Source organism: Mercenaria mercenaria, chromosome 11, assembly GCF_021730395.1.
Source record: "Mercenaria mercenaria strain notata chromosome 11, MADL_Memer_1, whole genome shotgun sequence".
NCBI lineage: Eukaryota > Metazoa > Mollusca > Bivalvia > Venerida > Veneridae > Mercenaria > Mercenaria mercenaria.
The window spans coordinates 45,163,856-45,184,112 of record NC_069371.1 but is presented as its reverse complement, the minus strand read 5'-3'; the positions used below and the strand labels follow the sequence as shown (position 1 = coordinate 45,184,112).

At 33.7% G+C, this 20,257-nt stretch overlaps 1 protein-coding gene across 2 annotated transcripts; it reads right to left on the bottom strand.

Annotated features, from left to right (window-relative positions):
* Positions 1-894: 894 nt before the first annotated feature.
* Positions 895-19,472, bottom strand: LOC123530692 (uncharacterized). 2 transcript variants are annotated; one of them, XM_045311444.2, is made up of 6 exons: positions 19,341-19,472; positions 15,044-15,075; positions 13,902-14,018; positions 11,578-11,833; positions 9,109-9,169; positions 895-6,009 (listed from the first exon to the last, which is right to left on the bottom strand). In XM_045311444.2, exons 1-6 carry the CDS (start codon positions 19,401-19,403, stop codon positions 5,825-5,827), a joined length of 714 nt encoding a protein of 237 aa, XP_045167379.1. In that variant the 5' UTR covers positions 19,404-19,472; the 3' UTR covers positions 895-5,824. The 2 variants fall into 2 exon arrangements, with proteins under 2 accessions (XP_045167379.1, XP_045167381.1); XM_045311446.2 differs by having other exon boundaries at positions 9,118-9,169.
* Positions 19,473-20,257: the final 785 nt, after the last annotated feature.

The following is a 20,257-nucleotide window of genomic DNA, read 5'->3' as shown; positions in this document are numbered from 1 at the left end:
TTTTGGAGACCTGGTCTTGTTTGGACAAGAAACACTAAGAACCCTTTAACAGAGCACTTTATTTATCTGAACTGATCCTTAAATATTCAGTAAGCTAACTGAGTGGCATAGCACAATAATACAATAAATTTTAAGTACTATTTCCATTTAACTATATGTGCTAATTTTCACCAAATTTTTTAGGTTCCATTTCTATTTATCCTTCATACATTTATGTTCCTTTCTCAATTACAAGACACCATATGCAAATAACTGTGAGATATATCGATGCCACAGCAGTCTAGGACAAATTACATGAAAATCTTTCGGGTAGTTTATAAGAACCCTTTTTCTTCTATTTTAGCTCCAATTGCCATTATTTTAATGGAAAGGAAATGAAGTTTTTGAGCAAAACAAATAATGTAAATGAAAGGGTGCTCCAGACTAGGTTTGGTTAATAGACGGAGAGAAGCTGATCGGGTTCTTGGACCAAACAACAAATATATAATTTTGAAACCAATTAAAACAATCCTAGCACTTGTACAGGAAGGGATCTTGATTGTACAGGAAGGGATCTTGACAGCACTTAGAAAACAAATAACACTTGAGCTCAAAATGTAAAAACAAACAAGACATGGCTATTAAAACAGCAGGCCCCTGCTTATAACCTACATTCTTAACCATTACCAGATATGTTTTTCCATTTGCACCAGCAGATCCAATCTCTGCACATCCGTCATCTGATCAGATCTTCACTGTTGCTTTCATCAGAAATTCTTTATGAATATAAAAGCGAACAGTGGAGATCCTGATCAGACTGCACGGATGTGCAGGCTGATCTGGATCTGCACTGGTCGCAAATGCGTAAAAACATGTATCCATGGGGTAATGGGTTAAGCTGAAATTTTATTTCCTAAATTTATAGATTAAACTTTCGCATCACTAACAACTGATGCAAACTTTCAATGTAAATGGATTTATTGAGAAATTATTTATTAAAACAAACTTTTCCCATGAAATGTCTTGAAACTGGTAATGAAAGCAGGGATAGAACATCTGGAAATACCTGGCCTGAAAATATCAAAATAAATAATATCAATAAAAAGGGACTAGATTCATTTTCCACTCAAATGAAACAGACAAATATAATCGCTTATCTAAAAGAATTTCCCCAGCACAGATGGTGTGATACAAGATTCAGCACTAAAATTTGATTACCTTCAACAATCTATAATCACTGGCAAATGTAAGGCAGTGGACCATTAATAACTATCATAACTTTCTATTCTATTCTATTATTTTCTGTATGCGATTTTGGCATTTGTATCCAAATAAGCGGAATACTTCTATCACCAGTATTCAAATAAGTGGAATTGACTGTACCTCGTTATACAAAAGCTGCTGTGACTAAATGATGCCAAAATACAAAACAGGAATATGTAATTGCATGAAAATTGAATACCCCCCGGTATTGTCTTTACCATTCCACTGCCTTACTGCAAATAAATCTGACAACAATACTGAAAATACCAAATTCAGTTCTATATCACAAGAGGATCATAGTGGCCCTAAGTATCTCACCTGACCATGACTGTTTGAAGTAAGAAAACTGAATTTATATTTAAACAAGAGCTGTCCATAAGACAGCCAAGCTCGACTATTCGAAATATTGTCACAGAAGCTGGAAATTATTACCCAAAATGTTAAATATCAAAAGAGTTTTAAGTTCAAAAGGGGACATATCAGAGTTATGGGACTTGATGCTATCAACTAGTTTTATAACCCCGAAGAAACATGTTAAGTTTCAATTCAATATCTGCATTAGTTTTGGGGATAGTAACTTGCATGTAAAACTTTAACCAGAATTTTCTAAGTCCAAAAGGGGGCATAATTTGCTCAAAATACATGTTAAGAGTTATGGAACTTGACCCAGTGAGGTAGGTAATTGATCTAGAAAAAGAATAAATAAGTTCCAAATCTATATGCCTTTAGTAATAGCTGTATGTACTTGCACGCAAACTTTAACCAGAATTTTCTAAGTCCAAAAGGGGGCATAATTTGGCCAAAATACATGCCAGAGTTATGGGACTTGACCCAGTGAGGTAGGTAATTGATCTAGAAAAAGAAAAAATAAGTTTCAAATCTATATGCCTTTTAGTAATAGCTGTATGTACTTGCACGCAAAACTTTAACCAGAATTTTCTAAGTCCAAAAGGGGGCATAATTTGGCCAAAATACATGCCAGAGTTATGGGACTTGACCCAGTGAGGTAGGTAATTGATCTAGAAAAAGAAAAAATAAGTTTCAAATCTATATGCCTTTTAGTAATAGCTGTATGTACTTGCACGCAAAACTTTAACCAGAATTTTCTAAGTCCAAAAGGGGGCATAATTTGGCCAAAATGAAGGTCAGAGTTATGGGACTTGGTGCTATCAACTAGTTTTATAACCCCGAAGACACATGTGAAGTTTCAATTCAATATCTGCATTAGTTTTGGAGATAGTAACTTGCATGTAAAACTTTAACCAGAATTTTCTAAGTCCAAAAGGGGGCATAATTTGCTCAAAATACATGTTAGAGTTATGGAACTTGACCCAGTGAGGTTGGTAATTGACCTAGAAAAAGAATAAATAAGTTTCAAAGCTATATGCCTTTAAATGATAGCTGTATGTACTTGCATGCAAAAACTTAACCAAGGTGTAACGCCGACGCCGACGCCGACGCCGACGCCGACGCCAGGGTGAGTAGAATAGCTAGACTATTCTTCGAATAGTCGAGCTAAAAAACTTAACTATAGAAAACTGAATTTATATTAAAAATACATAACTATGTTAATTGAGTAAAACTAAACATATAACACTGCTTTACAAAACAGGTTAGTGTATTAAATGCCCTATCACATGAATACAAAAAAATCAATTAATTACATTTCAAAAATCTATTCATCATTCAGCTATCTGGTTAAACATAAATTGCCCTACTTCTAGGATACATATGAAGTGACCTATATTTTGCCAAAAGTTAGAAAAAAACTACTTTTCAGTTGGATAATATCCCTGCATTTTATCTTCCTACATCTGTTTTATACCTACAAGTTCTCTCGAGAATAGTATATGGCTGTTAAAAACCCACTTCTGAGCCGTTCATGATTTAAACAGCTATCATCATGGGAAAATAAATACTGATACACTAGCTATGTCCATTTTCAAAAAAAAAAAATATATATATCTACAGTGTGTAAAAGATTAGAAATAAAATAACATAGTTGTATTTCATTTTAGGAAGTGCCTTCTATAAACTAACAGATGTCAGTTCTGTGAGAATATCTTCTTCACACTGACTGATATCAGACTTACATAATCAAACAGTACTAGACTTTGGTTGATTCGGCTTAAAGACCCACCACAACCCAGTGACCTACTTTTTTTCTCCTACATGAACTTCTTGCAAGTCGTTCTCATTACACTCTTTAATACAGCTGTTCTACAAGATGGCTAGTAGCACTTTAGCTCACTCCTGAATTAATGTGTTTTTACAACTTCATCTGCAAACTTATTCAGTCAATCTTTTTTCAGAACGGTTTTAAAAACATAATAACTGCCTTACACTGTAGGAACAAAGAAAAAAGGAAAATCTGTGGGACTAACTTCATGGATTCTCTTGCTGTTAATTCTAGAAAATATAATGTCTATAAAAAAAACCATATATTTTCATCTTTATAAAATCTGATATTCACAACTTCATGTCGTTAATCAATAATGGTTTTTGCCAAACCCACATTACAGTCCAACAAATTGAAGTAAGTTTACTATACATAAAATGTGTAAATATTCACTATATTTTTAACAACATCTGTGACTAAACACAATTCGTTACAACATCAATTTCACTACACCATGAAAACAAACATTAAAATAAATCCTTTTATCGTCTGCAGTTGCTTATAAAAAAAAAACAAAGTACATGTATTTTCCTTCCATTTTTAAAAATCAGGTAACAAATGGATTCTTAAGTGATTTTATCTATAAATGGGTCCACATTCATGGTCTGAAACTTTAAAATGCTGAATTTTGTTGTTGCCCTGAATTGTTGAAATAGAAAAAGAGAGTAATTAAACTTTGCACGAGTATTTATTCTGTAGCTACAGACATATCTGCAAAATTTTATTGGTGTATGCCTGCTATAAACAAAGTTATGACAACTTGAAGATTTGCCATTCTTAAGTCTTAACCCTTATCATACTGGACACGACTGACTCTGCCTTTGGGACCAGTGTAGATCATGATCAGCCTGCACATCCGTGCAGTCTGTTCAACATCTGCAGTGTTCGCTATTCAGTCTGTTTCTTTTTGATAAGCACCCCTTTTAACAGTTAATGGTACTGTGCAAATTGAAAGATGGACAAGTTCATTATAGAAATTGAGCAGGGTAAGGGTTAAGTTTCACACTTAAAATGTTGATGAATACAGGCCCAGGGCACAAGATTTATCCCCATTTGTTTTTTAATATATCAAGGGGTTAAAGCAAAACAGGTTTAAGTTCTGTTTCATCTATATGCTCTCTACATTCTTTTCCTTAGTAAGTTAATAGCCTATAATCAAACATTACCAAAAATGAAAAGTGATTGAATAACAACAAGAAAAAAAAACAACAAAAAAACAAAGCTATTGAATGTGTTCCAATTGCATGAATATAAAAAATGTAAGATTTGCAGCCAGTTGTAAAATTCTGGTGTAATTACTAAGTTAAACATTTTGGTTCTACAAACATGAGCAAAGTAAAAAGGAATAATATCAAACTGATTTTGATACATCTGGAATGAACTTCCATCCACACACTATCTCAAACAGACAATTACAACAGATCTAAGATAACAAATACAAAATCAACTAACAGATCTTCATTCTTAACTTGTAAAAGTCCTACATAATTTCTTAGCCTTAAAAGGTACATCAATCACATATTTCCAATTTGAAAATTTTGAAAAAATTACAATAATATATAGTTTATGAAAATAATTAAAAAGTATGTGTATTAAAAGTGCTATACATTAGGTTTAAAGTGCACCTCTACATACACAATTATTTCATATAGTAGTTAAATACATTTGAGCCGCGCCATGAGAAAACCAACATAGTGGCTTTGCGACCAGCATGGATCAAGACCAGCCTGCGCATCCGCGCAGTCTGGTCAGGATCCATGCTTTTCGCTAATGGTTTCTCTAATGGCAATAGGCTTTCAATGCCACTATGTTGGTTTTCCCATGACACGGCTCATTTAGTGAGGATATTCTATATTTGAAGAAAATACCTAAAAATGAAATACTTTAATGAAAGATTGGCATTGGATTTCTCTAATACTGACAGTTCAATATCATATAAGACCTTCATTTGCTTACCCTTTTAAACAAGAAAGCCAATTTACAAGTCCAAACTTTAAAAATATATACCGGTATGTTTCAGCTTTTCTCCCTCCAGGCTCCACATATGTAGAAAAAAAATTGTTTAAGATCCTGTCAATCTATAACAGATATGGTCAATCTAAGATTAAGCATATGTGACAAAAAACTGAAATAAATCTTAACTAAATCATTTATGTTGTTACTTGTGTAAGGATGCAAAAAAAATCAACCTTAAGTTTACATGCACACAAAAATAAACACTCCAATACAGCATATAATGTCTCAATAGCTGTTTTGTCAAATGGAATTTAAGCTTTAAAAGGTGTTCAAGCAATACGAGCTACTATCTTGTAGGGAAAACTATGCAAATAGGATTTTTATGTAACTTTCATCAAATGCATAGAAAATGTTAAGAAAGAAGAAAAATATGAACATGAAGAAATCTCATTGGAGAGTTGCAGTATTTTCTCGAACTTGATTGGATGTTTGGCTTTGGTTCTGGACATTTTGACTGGCTGAATGTGTTTCTGCCTCATTTTGATTGACTACTTCTGTATAAGGTGGTGGCTGAGGCATCTGACTGGTTGGTTCAGTATTATGAAGGATGCTACCTGTATGTGTATGTCCACCTGAAATATTTTTAATTAAGGAATAATGTATAGAAAAATCTAGTTTTAAAGTCATTAACACACGTAAAAGAGGCTATACATCTATTAAAGGAATAATTTTTCGATTGCAAAGTCCAAGTGAATTATTCTGGCGATATATAACTGATTTTAAGTGTATTAATTGAAGTAAAACACAATTTCGCTTTACATTAATTATTTCAATTCTAATACACCATTTTTCTAAAACAGAAGATAAAATAAAGTACGCAACAAAGACAGTGACAAATTCGCCCGTAAGCGTGATGTCATGATTTCAGTGTAAGCTTGTTTGAATAGATACAAGCATATTAGAATTAAAAATGATTTCCCAGACATTATATTATTTCTGTAAATTTTTATTGAATTTTTTTCATCCAGTTATTGATTGAATTACGTTTTTGGGTGTTCTGTAAGAATATAAAACATAATAGGTGCAATTTAGTTGAGGTAAAAGATTGAAAATAATACAGAACAATCTTTGTCAGCGAGCCTGAAAAGAAAGTTCAGGACATTTTTTATTACAATGGGGAACAACAATTACAAAAGCATGTTTCCCATTATTTTGACGTAAAGATCTTCCCATCTGTCTAGCAAAAACATCAAAAAGTCATCTAAATGCCTCCTAGTAGACAAATTCATTATGGAATATGTTTGAACCCACAGTGGTAAAGAGCAAGTCAACTATCTAAACAAGAGCTCGTCGAACACGAAATGCCCCCCTTGATGCATTCAGTAATTGCACAAGGAACAGAAATTATATGCTCACTGTAAACAAAAGTTCTACCATTCTGGTTTAATCTGACCTTGACCTTTAACCTATTAACCTAACAAGAGATTACAGAGTTATCTTGGCGCCATCCACTGAGCCATTTTTGAATGTTCCAAATTTCAAGACTAGCTCAAGGTCAAAATCAAGATCAAATTTCATTTTGGTACAAAACAATATGTATGTGGTCAAAATTGGAAAGCTGTGGCTTGAGAAATGTGAAAGCAGGTAATTAGATCAATTTCAAGGTCAAAGTTCATTTTGGTAGACAGAACTATGCATGTGCTTCAAATTTGGATGCTGTAGCTTGAGAAATGTGAAAGTAGGTAATAGGTAAAAATCAATGTCAAATTTCAATTCAGAACACAAAAATATGCATGCGGTCCAAATTTGAAGCCTGTAGCTTCAGAAATGTGAAAGTAGGTCACTAGGTCAATCTCAAGATCAAAGTTCATTTCGGTACACAAAACTATGCATGTGGTTCAAATTTGAAGGCAGTAGCTTGAGAAATGTGAAAGTAGGTCACTAGGTCAAAACCAAGGTCAAATTTTATTTCGGAACACAAAACTATGCAAGTGGTCCAAATTTGAAGCCTGTACCTTCAGAAATGTGAAAGTAGGTCACTAGGTCAATCTCAAGATCAAAGTTCATTTCAGTACACAAACCTATGCATGTGGTCTAAATTTGAAGGTTGTAGCTACAGAAATGTGAAAGTAGGTCACTAGGTCAAGATCAATGTCAACTCATGTCAAGGTTCATCTTGCCATTCAAAACTATACATGTGGTCCAAATTTGAATGATTTAAGTTATGGACATGAAGATTCTAAGTTTTTCCCTATATAAGTCTATATGAACCATATGACCCCTGGGGCTGGGCCATATTTGACCCTAGAGGGATAATTTGAACAAACTTGGTAGAGAACCACTAAATGATGCTACATTACAAAATATCAAAGCCATAGTCTTTGTGGTTTGGACAAGAAGATTTTCAAAGTTTTTCCCTATACAAGTCTATGTAAACCATGTGACCTCCAAGGCGGGGCCATATTTGACCCTAGGGAAATAAACTGAACAATCTAAGTAGAGGACCACTAGATGATGCTACATACCAAATATCAAAGCTCTAGGCCCTGTGATTTTGGACAAGAAGATTATCAAAGTTTTTCCCTATATAAGTCTATGTAAACCATGTGACCCCCAGGGCGGGGCCATATTTGACTCTAGGGAAATAAATTGAACAATCTTAGTAGAGGACCACTAGATGATGCTACATACCAAATATCAAAGCCCTAAGCCCTGTGGTTTGGACAAGAAGATTTTCAAAGTTTTTCCCTATATAAGTCTATGTAAACTATGTGACCCCCAGGGCGGAGCCATATTTGACCCTTGGGAAATAATTTGAACAATCTTAGTAGAGGACCACTAGATGATGTCATATATAAAATATCAAAGCCCTAGGCCCTGTGGTTTTGGACAAGAGGTTTTTCAAAGTGTTTTCTTATATAAGTCAATATAAACCATGTGACCCCCGGGGTGGGGCCATATTTGACCCCAGGGAAATAATCTAATCAATCTTAGTAGAGGACCACTAGATTTTGCTAAATACCAAATATCAAAGCCCTAGGCCCCATGGTTTTGGACAAGAAGATCAGAAACCGTTTAACTGTTCTTGGCCAATGTGACCTTAACCTTTGACCTAATGACCTCAAAATCAATAGGGGTCATCTGCTGGTCATGAACAACCTCCCTATCAACTTTCGTGATCCTAGACTTAAGCGTTCCTGAGTTATCATCCGGAAACCGTTTTACTATTCAGGGTCACTGTGACCTTGACCTTTAACATACTGAGCTCAAAATCAATAGGGGTCATCTGCTGGTCATGAACAACCTCCCTATCAAATTTCATGATCCTAGGCCCAAGTGTTCTTGAGTTATCATCTGGAAACTGTTTTACTATTCAGGGTCACTGTGACCTTGACCTTTGACATACAGACCTCAAAATCAATAGGGGTCATCTGCTAGTGATGACCAACCACCCTATCAACTTTCATGATCCTAGGCCCAAGCGTTCTTGAGTTATCATCCGGAAACGGATTGGTCTACATTCCGACCGACCGACCGACCGACATCTGCAAAACAATATACCCCTACTTCTTCGAAGGGGGGCATAATTACTTGGTCACTATATAGAGGCACTGACCAGAGAGGGAAAATACTGGAGAGTAATTTTTAAATTACCCTAATAAAAAGTAATGTAATGCAAAAACTATGATCTTGAATACAGTTAATTAAAAGCAAGTTCTATAACAAAATACCTTCATCACCTGGAACTCCCAACTTGGTATTGGGTGGAAATAAACCTGGATTGTTCATCACCTGAAAATACATGCAAAATATACAAAGTTAAACATGAAGTATACAGCCTTGCAAACCTATATGTTCAAATTAGCACTAAAGGAATATAAAAAACATTTTCACTTTGCTTTACAACTCACTACATGTGTATTACTCTAAACCCACAATCATTCAATTAAATGGTTTATATTCATGGATCAGCTTTGGAGCTCAGACTGGCAAATTCACATTTCAGCCCTCTATGTTTTGTGTGTCACTGGTTGAGTAGTATAAATTGTGATTGTTTTAAACAGGGGATGTAATTTTCTTTTTTTATAATCAACTTTGTTCAGATTTTGGTCTTATGTATAATGCGCTGTAACTGTTGTGGCCCACAGGCATGTTTATGGTAATGGGGAGAAAAGTAAGAACATGGTCACAATTCATTGAGATAGTGTATGAACTTTACCTAAGGCATAACAAGAGGTCCAAATTGACCCAAGTTGCTCATCTGAAGAGGACCATAACCATCTGACCTTACTTCTAACTAGGTTTAATTTGTGAAAATCCTTTAGGAAGTTAATTTAAATGTTGACATAATTTCTGAAGTACCCACTTTTGAACTTTACCTAGATTTCATACAGACAAACACCCTCCCATAAGCCTGTTGGCTAATTGTGTGGGTGTGATGTTAAACCCAACAAAAAACAAAGAGACAAACATTTTTGACTTGATCTTCATAAAACTTTATCAGAATGTTTGTCTCTATTAAATCTAGATTAAGTTCAAAATTGGTTTAACTTAAGTCAGAAACTAGATCATAATGTGTTAACAATAGTGTTAACAAGCATTTCTATGATTTGACCTAGTGTCATAGTTAACCTTTACCCTGCTAAATTTCTAAAATGGGACTGTTCCATCATTCAATTTGGACGGTACCATTTATTATTCGGACGGGTTTTCACTGAAAATTTAATGACTGAACAGCAAACAGTGCAGACCATGATCAGACTGCACGGATGTGCAGGCTGATCTTGGTCTGCACTGGTCGCAATGGCAAAACCACTTGCCGCTAGCAGGCTAAAGGTTAAAGATCTCAGGTAAACCAGTTTTGAATTTGACCTTTTTTTCATGGAGACAAACATTCTGACATTTTTTTTATGAAAGATCAAATGGAAAATTTGGCCTCTACAGTGTTAACAAGGCTTTTCTATGATTTGACCTAGTGACCAGGGGTCTCGCAAGGTCAAAGTTTTTGGGAGAGGTCACTTCTCCCTCAAGCTGATTTAGGGAGAAGTGGGGAGACTTTAGGGAGAAGTGGGAAGACTCCATCGATTTTTGATTTTTTCCTCAATGCTATGAAGTGATTCGAAAGGTGGTTATAATTTGCTTGTTTCTAGATTAAAAACCATTGATGTGACCATTCATATTCTTTGTTACATCATCTCCCATAAAGTGATTATTGTTCCATTATAAAATTCCGAAAAAAGTTGTTTTCTGAAATTCAAGCCGGTTCCGTAAATCTAACCTGCCGATTTTTGGTGTAATACATGAGGGGTTTATTATTAATACCGAGTCATCACTGGTGTGCAAATAAAACTGAAAGTAAACCGTGTCAAACCTAGAAATACATATTCAAATCAATTGATCCTTCAGTCAGTTTTACGAAGTTAATACTTTACATGTCGTTCTTTTATCATGGATACCAAATAATTGTGTCTATAATTCCGCATGGTTAATCAACAATTTCTTTATGAAACGACTCATAAACGCTTTAAGAGTCAAAGATGTAACTGCGGCGCTAATTGGCCAATTACAATCGCCTCTGGTGAAAAGGATAATTTGATTCGCTTTCACACTTCTCGTGAAAATCTCACAAGTACCTGAAGTGGGCGGAGCTTAAATTATGCTATTGGCTTGTGTACAAATTGTCAACAGATTAGCAAGTGCGGATCGAAAAAAAATCGGGCGACTTGAATTTCGCTTTGTTAGATTTGAGCGAAGATTGAAGCTTCAAAGCGACTATTTCGCTCAAGTCACTCCCTCGCGAGATCCCTGGTGACTTAGTTTTTTACCTCAAGTAAACTAGTTTTGAACTTACCCTAGGATTCACAGAGACAAACATTCTGAAAAAGTTTTATGAAGATCAAGTCAAAAATGTTGCCTGTAGAGTGTTGACAAGGCTTTCTATGATTTGACCTAGTGACCTTGTATTTGACCTCAGGTAACGCAATTTTGAACTTGTTCTATATTTAATGGAGAAAAACATTCTAACAAACATTTATTATAATCAAGCAACACATGTGGCCTCCAGAGTGTAAACAAGACTTTTCTATAACAATGGCAGCAGTTTTGATTACTATTCCTTTCTTATGCTGAACATCATATCCAACTGCTCAAGCGTCAATAATTGTATTATATCCTATTATGTATAAACTACTGTTACACACCTCAGTATATGGGGGAGGAGCCATTGATGCTGCAAGATTTGGGTCTGGGCCCCTGCTTAAAACATATCCACGATTTTCTGGATATCCACCATTTTCTACTGTCAAAACTCTGGCTGTTCCCCCATTATAAGGTTCAGTCAGGATAGACAGGAAGTTCCTATGTCCTCTGACTGGCTGGCCGGTAACAAGTCGCTGTCTGTGCTTATAATACCCACATCCTCCAAAACAGGACATCATGAGAAACAGGATTACAAACCTGAAATAAAATATCAACATGACATATCAAATATAAATTTATATCTGTGCCACATCCTTTTATACAAGATATCAGGATAAACAGGAGGACAAAGCTGAAATAGAATATCAACATTACATAAAAAGATATCATGAGAACAGGAAGACAAAGCTGAAATAAAATATCAACATGACAGAAATAAAATATCAACATGACATAAAAATATATCATGAGAACAGGTAGACAAAACTGAACTAAAATATCAACATGACTGAAATAAAATATCAAAATGACTGAAATAAAATATCAGCATGACATAAAAAGATATCATGAGAACAAGAGGACAAACCTGAAATAAAATATCAACATGACTGAAATAAAATATCAACATGACTGAAATATATTAAGCTGATGTCTCTGGAACATCCTTCTAAACAAGATACCAGAAACAGGATAACAAACCTGAAACCTGAAATATAACTTCAAAATGATTAAATTTTAATACAAAGATGCTGCCTGCACTTAAAATAGATCATATGCATCCTCTAAAACACGAAATTTAAACACAAACCATTAAATCAACAGCAAATTATGTTTTTGCTATACATAATTATGTTTTTGTTTTTTATACATATATAATATATATATATAGCTAAACTACAAACAGAAAATACAATACTTCATGCAGTTTTTCAAATGTTTATTTGCTTTCTTGGGTTTAACCATTTTCCGTGTGGGTATTTTAATCTGTTAGTCAAGCTAACTAATGTTCCTGTAATCTTTGCCACTATTAACCTATTCTTAGCAGCAACCCCTCAAAATGTCAATCAAACACAGACGCCAAATGACTTATATGACATACTGCCTACAATTAATAATCATGGAGAAAATGCACCATACACAGAATTAGAATTAGACTGGCTCCCCTCCCTATGTTATGTTTGTTCTTAGTTTTCTTAATTAAGAGGGAAGTAATTCTAGCAGATTGTTTCTACATTGACATTTTTATTGCCCCTGGCTCCAAACATGTTTGTTCAGCCATCAGATAAAAATGTGCTACATTTATTTTAGTGGCTTAAAATTTTCTTATAAAATGTTTCCAGTATTTATATAAAAAATAACCATTCAGCCAGGGAGCCAGGCTAAATTGGAATATGTAGCCGAGGAATTATAAAAGTATCTTTGTCTGGTAAAGGCAGCTTACCTTACTAAACAGAGATGCAGCACATGTCAAGTAGATATTGATTAATTCAGCTTGATAATTGATGGACATGTAATACTATCCATTTAATTTCCAGAAATGCCATGACTAATTTGCAACCTTAAAACAGGACACCTGAATTATTCTACTCTTAATTTCCCTATTAAGGTTTTATTAAGCATTCTTTGAAACCTGAGCTGAAAACATTGGGTGATAATGGTATTTCTGTCAGCAACAGTTTAAGATAGAAACCCGAGCTATCATCACTGTACAGTCCTTAATTTCTTCTCTCTCATCATCATAATTTGGTTGTTTTTTTTGTTTTTTTTGCAAACTATGTATGAAAATAAGTTTTATACAATTTTAAATGTGATATTTCCACAAATGAGGCCTAAAAAATTGCTCTGTTTCCGGTAACATTCTAAAAAAAATTAGGGTAGGTAGGTCGGAAATTTTTTTGGGGGAATTTTTTTTTATTAAGTGACTCTTTTTGATAATCATTTTTGTGTCAAAAAATGAATACAAAATTTAATAATGGGGATATGCCTTTAGAGCATAGGTTAGTTGATTTCAAACATCACTGACCATGTTTAAAGCATAGAAGGTGCAGTTTTGCAATTTTTTGTTAAAAAGTTGAAAAAAAAAATCTCCAAGGCCATAAAAACATTTAGGGTCAGGCCAAAAATTTAGGGTAGGTCGGGATACCGGAAACAAACAATTTTTTTACATCTAAATTTATGTGAAGAACTTAGGTCCACACTATTTTGTATCATCCATTGCTCTTTAATCACATCGCGAGTCAGGTAATTATAAATGATCAGCATAGCTGAGACTTCTAATTAAAACTAAAAATCAATGGGCATTACCAATATAGTATAATTTTCTTACCAGAAATACCACATGTTCCAGATAGACAACCTGTAGCCATATGTGTATCTTCTATCATCATCATCATCATCACCATAGCAACAACCTATACTACAGCAGTGTTTCCCACCAGTACATCTGTAATATAAATAATTACATTTATCAACTTGCAAGTATACAGACAACTTCAGTATATTTCAATTTATTGTTGACGATCAAATTGATCATTGTCAACAATATACATGTATGAGCGATGCTAGTGGATTGTAGACTATGTTCACCAGTTTTTGCCATAATTTAGCACTTTATCCAAACTTTAGTCAAATTCATGCTATTTCAAAATACTTTCTAAATGTTTCTGATTTAAAGGGAAAAGCAACATTGGTCTAAAGTTCATTCTGTGAGCTAGGTTTTCTTAAATCAATTAAGGCAGAGGCAGAATTTTCAAATCAGCTTATTATACTTTTAATGTATAACTAGTTTAACCTTTAGCCTGCTGGCGGCAAGTGATTCTGCTTTTGCGCCCAGTGCAGACCAAAATCAGCCTGCATGTTCGTCTGCACTGTTCAGTCAGTAAATTTTCAGTGAACACCCCTTCAAATAATAAATGGTATTGCCCGTATTGAATGATGGACCAGTCCATTTTAGAAATTTAGCAGGGCAAAGGTTAAACATCCAATCAGCAACTACAGATTTTCATATTTTCAACTAACTTACTGGTTTATTATGCTATATTATGCAGTGCCTTTATGCATAAAGTAGATCGTTTTTATAGAAAAATACAATGTATGGGAGCTGCTAATCATTATCTACAACTATAAATAGGCTAAATAGATATGTATTAACCTTCTATTGAATTAAGCTACATTTGTATTGCTCTCATGTTGATGACCACTGCTCCATTACAGCAATAATTAATTAATTTAATTACATTAAAGTCAATAAATGATCTAAATGAGAATGTTATGAACATCAATATCTGGTCAAAATCACAGCCATTTTCTTTCTGGACAGTGTAAAACAAAAAGACCGATTTAATTTATTCTTTGATTTTTATTTGAATAGTATTTCCTACATTTGAAAAAAAAATGTAAGAATAGGTAAAAAAAATAAACTAATTTAGAACAAACAGTCTGGCAACAACTTGTTACAACTGAACTCACCTAGAGCCATCATCACATATTTCAGCAACAACCTGAAATTAAAAAACACCATTTTTAGCTCGACTTTTTGAAGAAAAAGTAGAGCTATTGCACTCACCCCAGTGTCAGTTAAATTTTTTGATTAAGTCAAATATCTCTGTTACTATCAAAGCTATTTATTTGAAACTTGTAATACTTATTTACTATCAAAGTCTACACCAGGAGAAACAATCTCCATAACTCTGATTTGAATTTTGACAGAATTATGACCCTTTTTAACTTAGAATTTTTGGTTAAAGTTTTTGATAAAGTCAGATATCTCTGTTACCATTATAAGTCCATCAAAGCTTTTAACTTTAAACTTAAAATAATGATTTACTATCAAAGTCTACACCAGGAGAATCAATATGGTTATACCCATAACTCTGATTTGAATTTTGATACAGTAATATCCCTTTTTAACTTAGAATTTTTTGGCTGAAGTTTCATAAAGCTTTTACTTGCAAAGCTCTAATTCAGAATCAAGCAATGAGAAAAGTCGAGCATGCTGTCTTATGGACAGCTCGTTACAAATAATGTAACAATCTGACATCATATACGATAAGTACAACTACATGACACTTTTTTCCAGGACCTAAAAGGGGCATGGTGCTGAATGGACAAAAGGGTTCTATTCAGCAGGTTGGAACAAAAACAGAAATCTTTTCAACTTTCATTGTAGCCAGTCAGTCATTATTTCTACTTCAGTCTAGAGTCTAGATCAGTCATTCACTTACAGCACTCATTTTATCTTGAGTACTCTTAAAATATAAGACAATACATGTACCATTCAGATATTACATGATGCTAAAGAACTCTAAGAGTGCATACAGAACGAAAAGTAAATATAACAAAATGGTTAGATTATAAACAAATCCCAATAAAGAAGAAGATCTAAACGTCTCATAAAACTCAATGTTGGGCGGTTAAAACCACCCCGGTTATAACCTGCGCGTCCCGGTCAATACTACCTGAAGGGGTCAATACTGGTTGATTGGTCAATTAGTCAATATTGAATGTTAAGATTTGTGAAAAATTAAATAATGACTGTTTAACAGAGGGATTTTGATGTGTGTGGTGAAGGGGATTTTGTAACACCCTGTCTTTTTTCAGTGGAGGGGATTTTGATCAAGGGGATTTTGATTGTCTCCCGTTTTAGAGCATTTTGGGGCTTGATTATTAAGGTGAATGCAGGCATTATTATTTAGTTAAAGTAACTTTTAACTGTCACTGTCTGTCACATCCAAACTTATTCTGCATATTTTTGTTAGGAAATCCCCAATAAAATCCATTGAGAATGTCTTCTGGTACATGTACAATCATGTTGTAATCATTACATCTCTGATAATGAATTTATTTGACACTGAAGCATAAAATTGCCTTGGTCAGTTGGTGACATTTTTGGAATGCAAATTTTGTGTTTTGTTTCTGTAATTTAGTGTCATCAGAAGTACACTGTGTATTGAATCCGGTGTCAGGGTAGATATCTCACCACACCTGTTGCATTATATTTCTAAAGGTTTAAGTCTCTTATTTAAAAGTATGGGATAATTCAATCCATTTGAAGTTTCTATAATTATGAATATTAATGTTTGATTTATTAGAGCAAACTTACAAGTTTTGACCAATATTTTAGTACTTTTCTGAATGTTTAAATGTCTGTTTTCCTAACAATATAATGCAGATACCGGTAAGGCTGAGAGGAATGACAACTATAAAATACCAGATTATAAATTAAGTCATCCCGATAAGCCAATTATAAGTAAGGTTTAGTTTGTGACCCTTACGGAACTTATATTATGTTTGCCGCGACCACCTGTTGCGTTCATGCTGCCAATATCAGGCGAATATGCCGCGGGGATTTTCATTTGGTATTCACTTATATTTAGATTTGCTGCGAACAAGTTGCTGTGATCATCCTGCGAACTAGTTGCTGCGAACTAGCTGAAAACCATGACTACCAAAATAGTATGCAAAGAAAGAGTGCAAAAATAAATTAACAAGATTCAGGGATATAAATTTATTGAATAAACTTCAACACTGAAGCTGTAACAAATTCAAATTGTCAATGTCTGAACTTCTTCATATCATGACACTTGGTATATTTGAATTTTAATGATAAAATATGTATGAATTTTAACTCACATATCTGTTAATTGTAATTTAAATGTAAGTGTCTCAGTGCATGTATTCATTTCATCCCATTTTTTTTCCTTCACACTGCATGCTTATAAATATGTTATATGTATGACTACAAATCTGTCACAGTTTTACTCTTACATCTTACTTATCAAACTTATGAAACTAACATTGTCATTTTTATGTTTCCTTTTCGATAATCTGATTCAGCTCTGCAAAAGTTTAAGCATCTATTTTATTTTCAAAATTCCTCATGTTTATTTAGACATATGAGTATAGATATTAAACATAAATTTTCTGATTTACCACAAATAAGAATTATATTCCTATATCATCCTCTAAGAATCACCATTTTCATATGAAAAATGTCTGTAATGCATACAGATTTCCCTCTTAACATGTCAAAAATATCTGGTTGTAATTAACCTATCACTTATAACTAATACTGTGACCTTACAGATAATGTTACATTAACAAATTGATCTACAATTACTTGCTTTTACCAAAGTTCTTCATGAACAGTTTACCAAAAGATTACATACAATCTTCTAAGTTCTTCTCGTGATCATGCTGCAATCATTGGTCTTCCTGCGAATATCCCGCAAACTAGTATCAAATCAATCGTTGCATTATCGCGGGTAGCAGGGAATATTTCAGTTTCTTTGTAATAGGATACATTAACGATAAATCCCCATCCTAGGCGATGCCTTAATTCATATTCCAATATGCTTGTCTCTTGTTAAAACACTCTTAACGTTAGAATGACATCACATTTACGTGCGATGATGTCAAAGTTTTTGTTGCGACCAAGAAAGAGCGAGTCTATATTTTGTCTACTGTTTTAGATAAAGGACATATTACTTAGAATAGAAATAACTGATAGCAAAACTGTGTTTTAACACTATTTATATCCCCACGACTTACGTTTTCAATGGACATCGTTTTCGACGATGTCGGTATTTCCGGTTTATTTGCATATCCCACGCATGTAAAGTGGTGATCACGTGGTATTTTGGTAGAATAAACAAAGTTCTACACGTGTCTACATTTTATGACTTAATCAAATAAAAGTGTAAAGTTAAATGATAAATTAATATCAAAATACCGTTTTATACATCTTTTATTTAATCCCAAAACTGGTACTTCAGTGACACTGTTGTTATTGTTTGTGTCATGCTTTTCAAAACCCTATACCATACAGTAAAAATATCACGATCTGATTTAGATGACTCCCTTGCAGAATAAACTAAGAACGTTAAAGCCATTCTTTAAGATGTACTTACATTGCAAATTTGTGAATTGTTATCAATTCAGACAGAAATTGATAAAAAAAATCCCATCTACATTGTTAAGTGGGTGTTACTTAATAAATGTTATGATTGGGTGCAAACATCTATATATGAGTAACACGGAGCAGAGCCGATTTATGTAAGGTGCCCAACCTTTAACAATCAATGATATTTAATAAATGCAAATTTGAATAGGACTTACAAATAACTCACTGAAAATATATCAAATACCGTTGAATACGTTTAAAACGTTAATAAAATGCATAACAGTAAATGTTTCTCGTGACGGGTGATGCTTTGTACTGAATTCAATGTACAGTATAGATTTTTAGTGTGATTGGCGGGAACCGTCCAATACGTAAGTCGTAATGCGCGCGCAGGTGCTTTCAACCAACTTCTGTTTTTATCCGAATTGAACTTGCAAAAATCAGATTTCCGGATAATAACCACACACAAAGTGAAGGTCTTGTATTGTTTTGTCGCTTGACAAGTAGGCAATTTAATTATTCTCCTTTCCTATATTTAGCAATCGTTTGATTCCTTGCATCGTCGAAAACCGATGTCACGGGGATACACTATTGCGGTAATACATTGTACAAATAATTTCACTCGGGCTGCGCCCTCATGGAATTATTACGCCCAACATATAACTGCCCAACGTGCATAGTGTTAAAGCACTCTTTTGCTATAAATTATTTCTTAATTAGGACACTAGGAATCCAAATACTAGCTGAAATACTTTTAGTGCAAAAGAAAAGATAGTTGACACCCAGGTAAACAAAAGTTGTTTTTTTTTGGTCGGCCTTGAAAAACTTTCATATATCTATAACTCAGAAATTGTATTTACTTACATCTGAAATCAAACAACCTAAGAAAAGTGCAAAAGACACAAGTTGCTGGTAAGAATACGGCATTTCCTGTTGTGTTTATCAGCTGTCAAAAAATTCTTTTGACCGGAAATTACGTCAGAGCATGCACTTACTTTATGGTTAAGTAAAATGGTGTAAATAATTTAATCGAATAACTACTTCAGCCGAATTCGATTTGGGGTTTAAATGTACGCGTTTGGCAGATAATCTTTAATCGCAAAACATACAGGCCATTTCTATAAGCAACGATTTCTTTATGAAAGGTGCAGTTATGAAAATCCAGTCTGTCAAATCAGAGAATATCAGCAAATTGACAACAAGGTGAAAAATAGTTACCAGAAACTTACTATAGGAGAGATCGTGTTTGTATACAAATCCGGTGTATTTTCTATTTTTAGAACTGATAAGACAGTGATCGGGTGGGCAGAAGCCGATCGTCCATGTTTTTTTGTAAACAGTGATGTTTTTCTAACGGTCTAAACTTCCTAAAAACACAAATTACATAAATATTTTTTTGATCAAAGGGAAGGTTATAAAACAAGCAATTTATTGATTATTTTTAATTGTTATTTCGAAATAAAATGGATTAATTATGAACGCTTAACTTACACAGTTTTTCTAAAGGTTGTGAACATCACTACGCCGCTTTTTAAAATTATATGTCATTTAAAACGGTTATTCACTGAAAAAAGATATTTGGATACAAAAATATGAAAATTGTTAGTATTTCAAATCTTTTTGAATTTAGAAAATCCATAAATGAGCAAAAAAGTTATTAAAAATTAAAAATTCTGATTCAATACGCAAACGGTGTGAAAACATTTGTTTTGCCAACCACCCGATAAACATATGTTAACGCGTGACGTCACGGCGATCTCTCCTATATACTGCTTATGAAC

Excerpts from the sequence above, each read along its gene's own strand:
- LOC123530692 (XM_045311444.2), bottom strand. The coding sequence starts at position 19,403 with ATGCCGTATTCTTACCAGCAACTTGTGTCTTTTGCACTTTTCTTAGGT. Across the intron at positions 11,834-13,901 it reads TGGAACATGTGGTATTTCTG|GTTTGTAATCCTGTTTCTCA; the intron begins GTAAGAAAATTA and ends ATTTTATTTCAG. Across the intron at positions 6,010-9,108 it reads GGGAGTTCCAGGTGATGAAG|GTGGACATACACATACAGGT; the intron begins GTATTTTGTTAT and ends AAAATATTTCAG.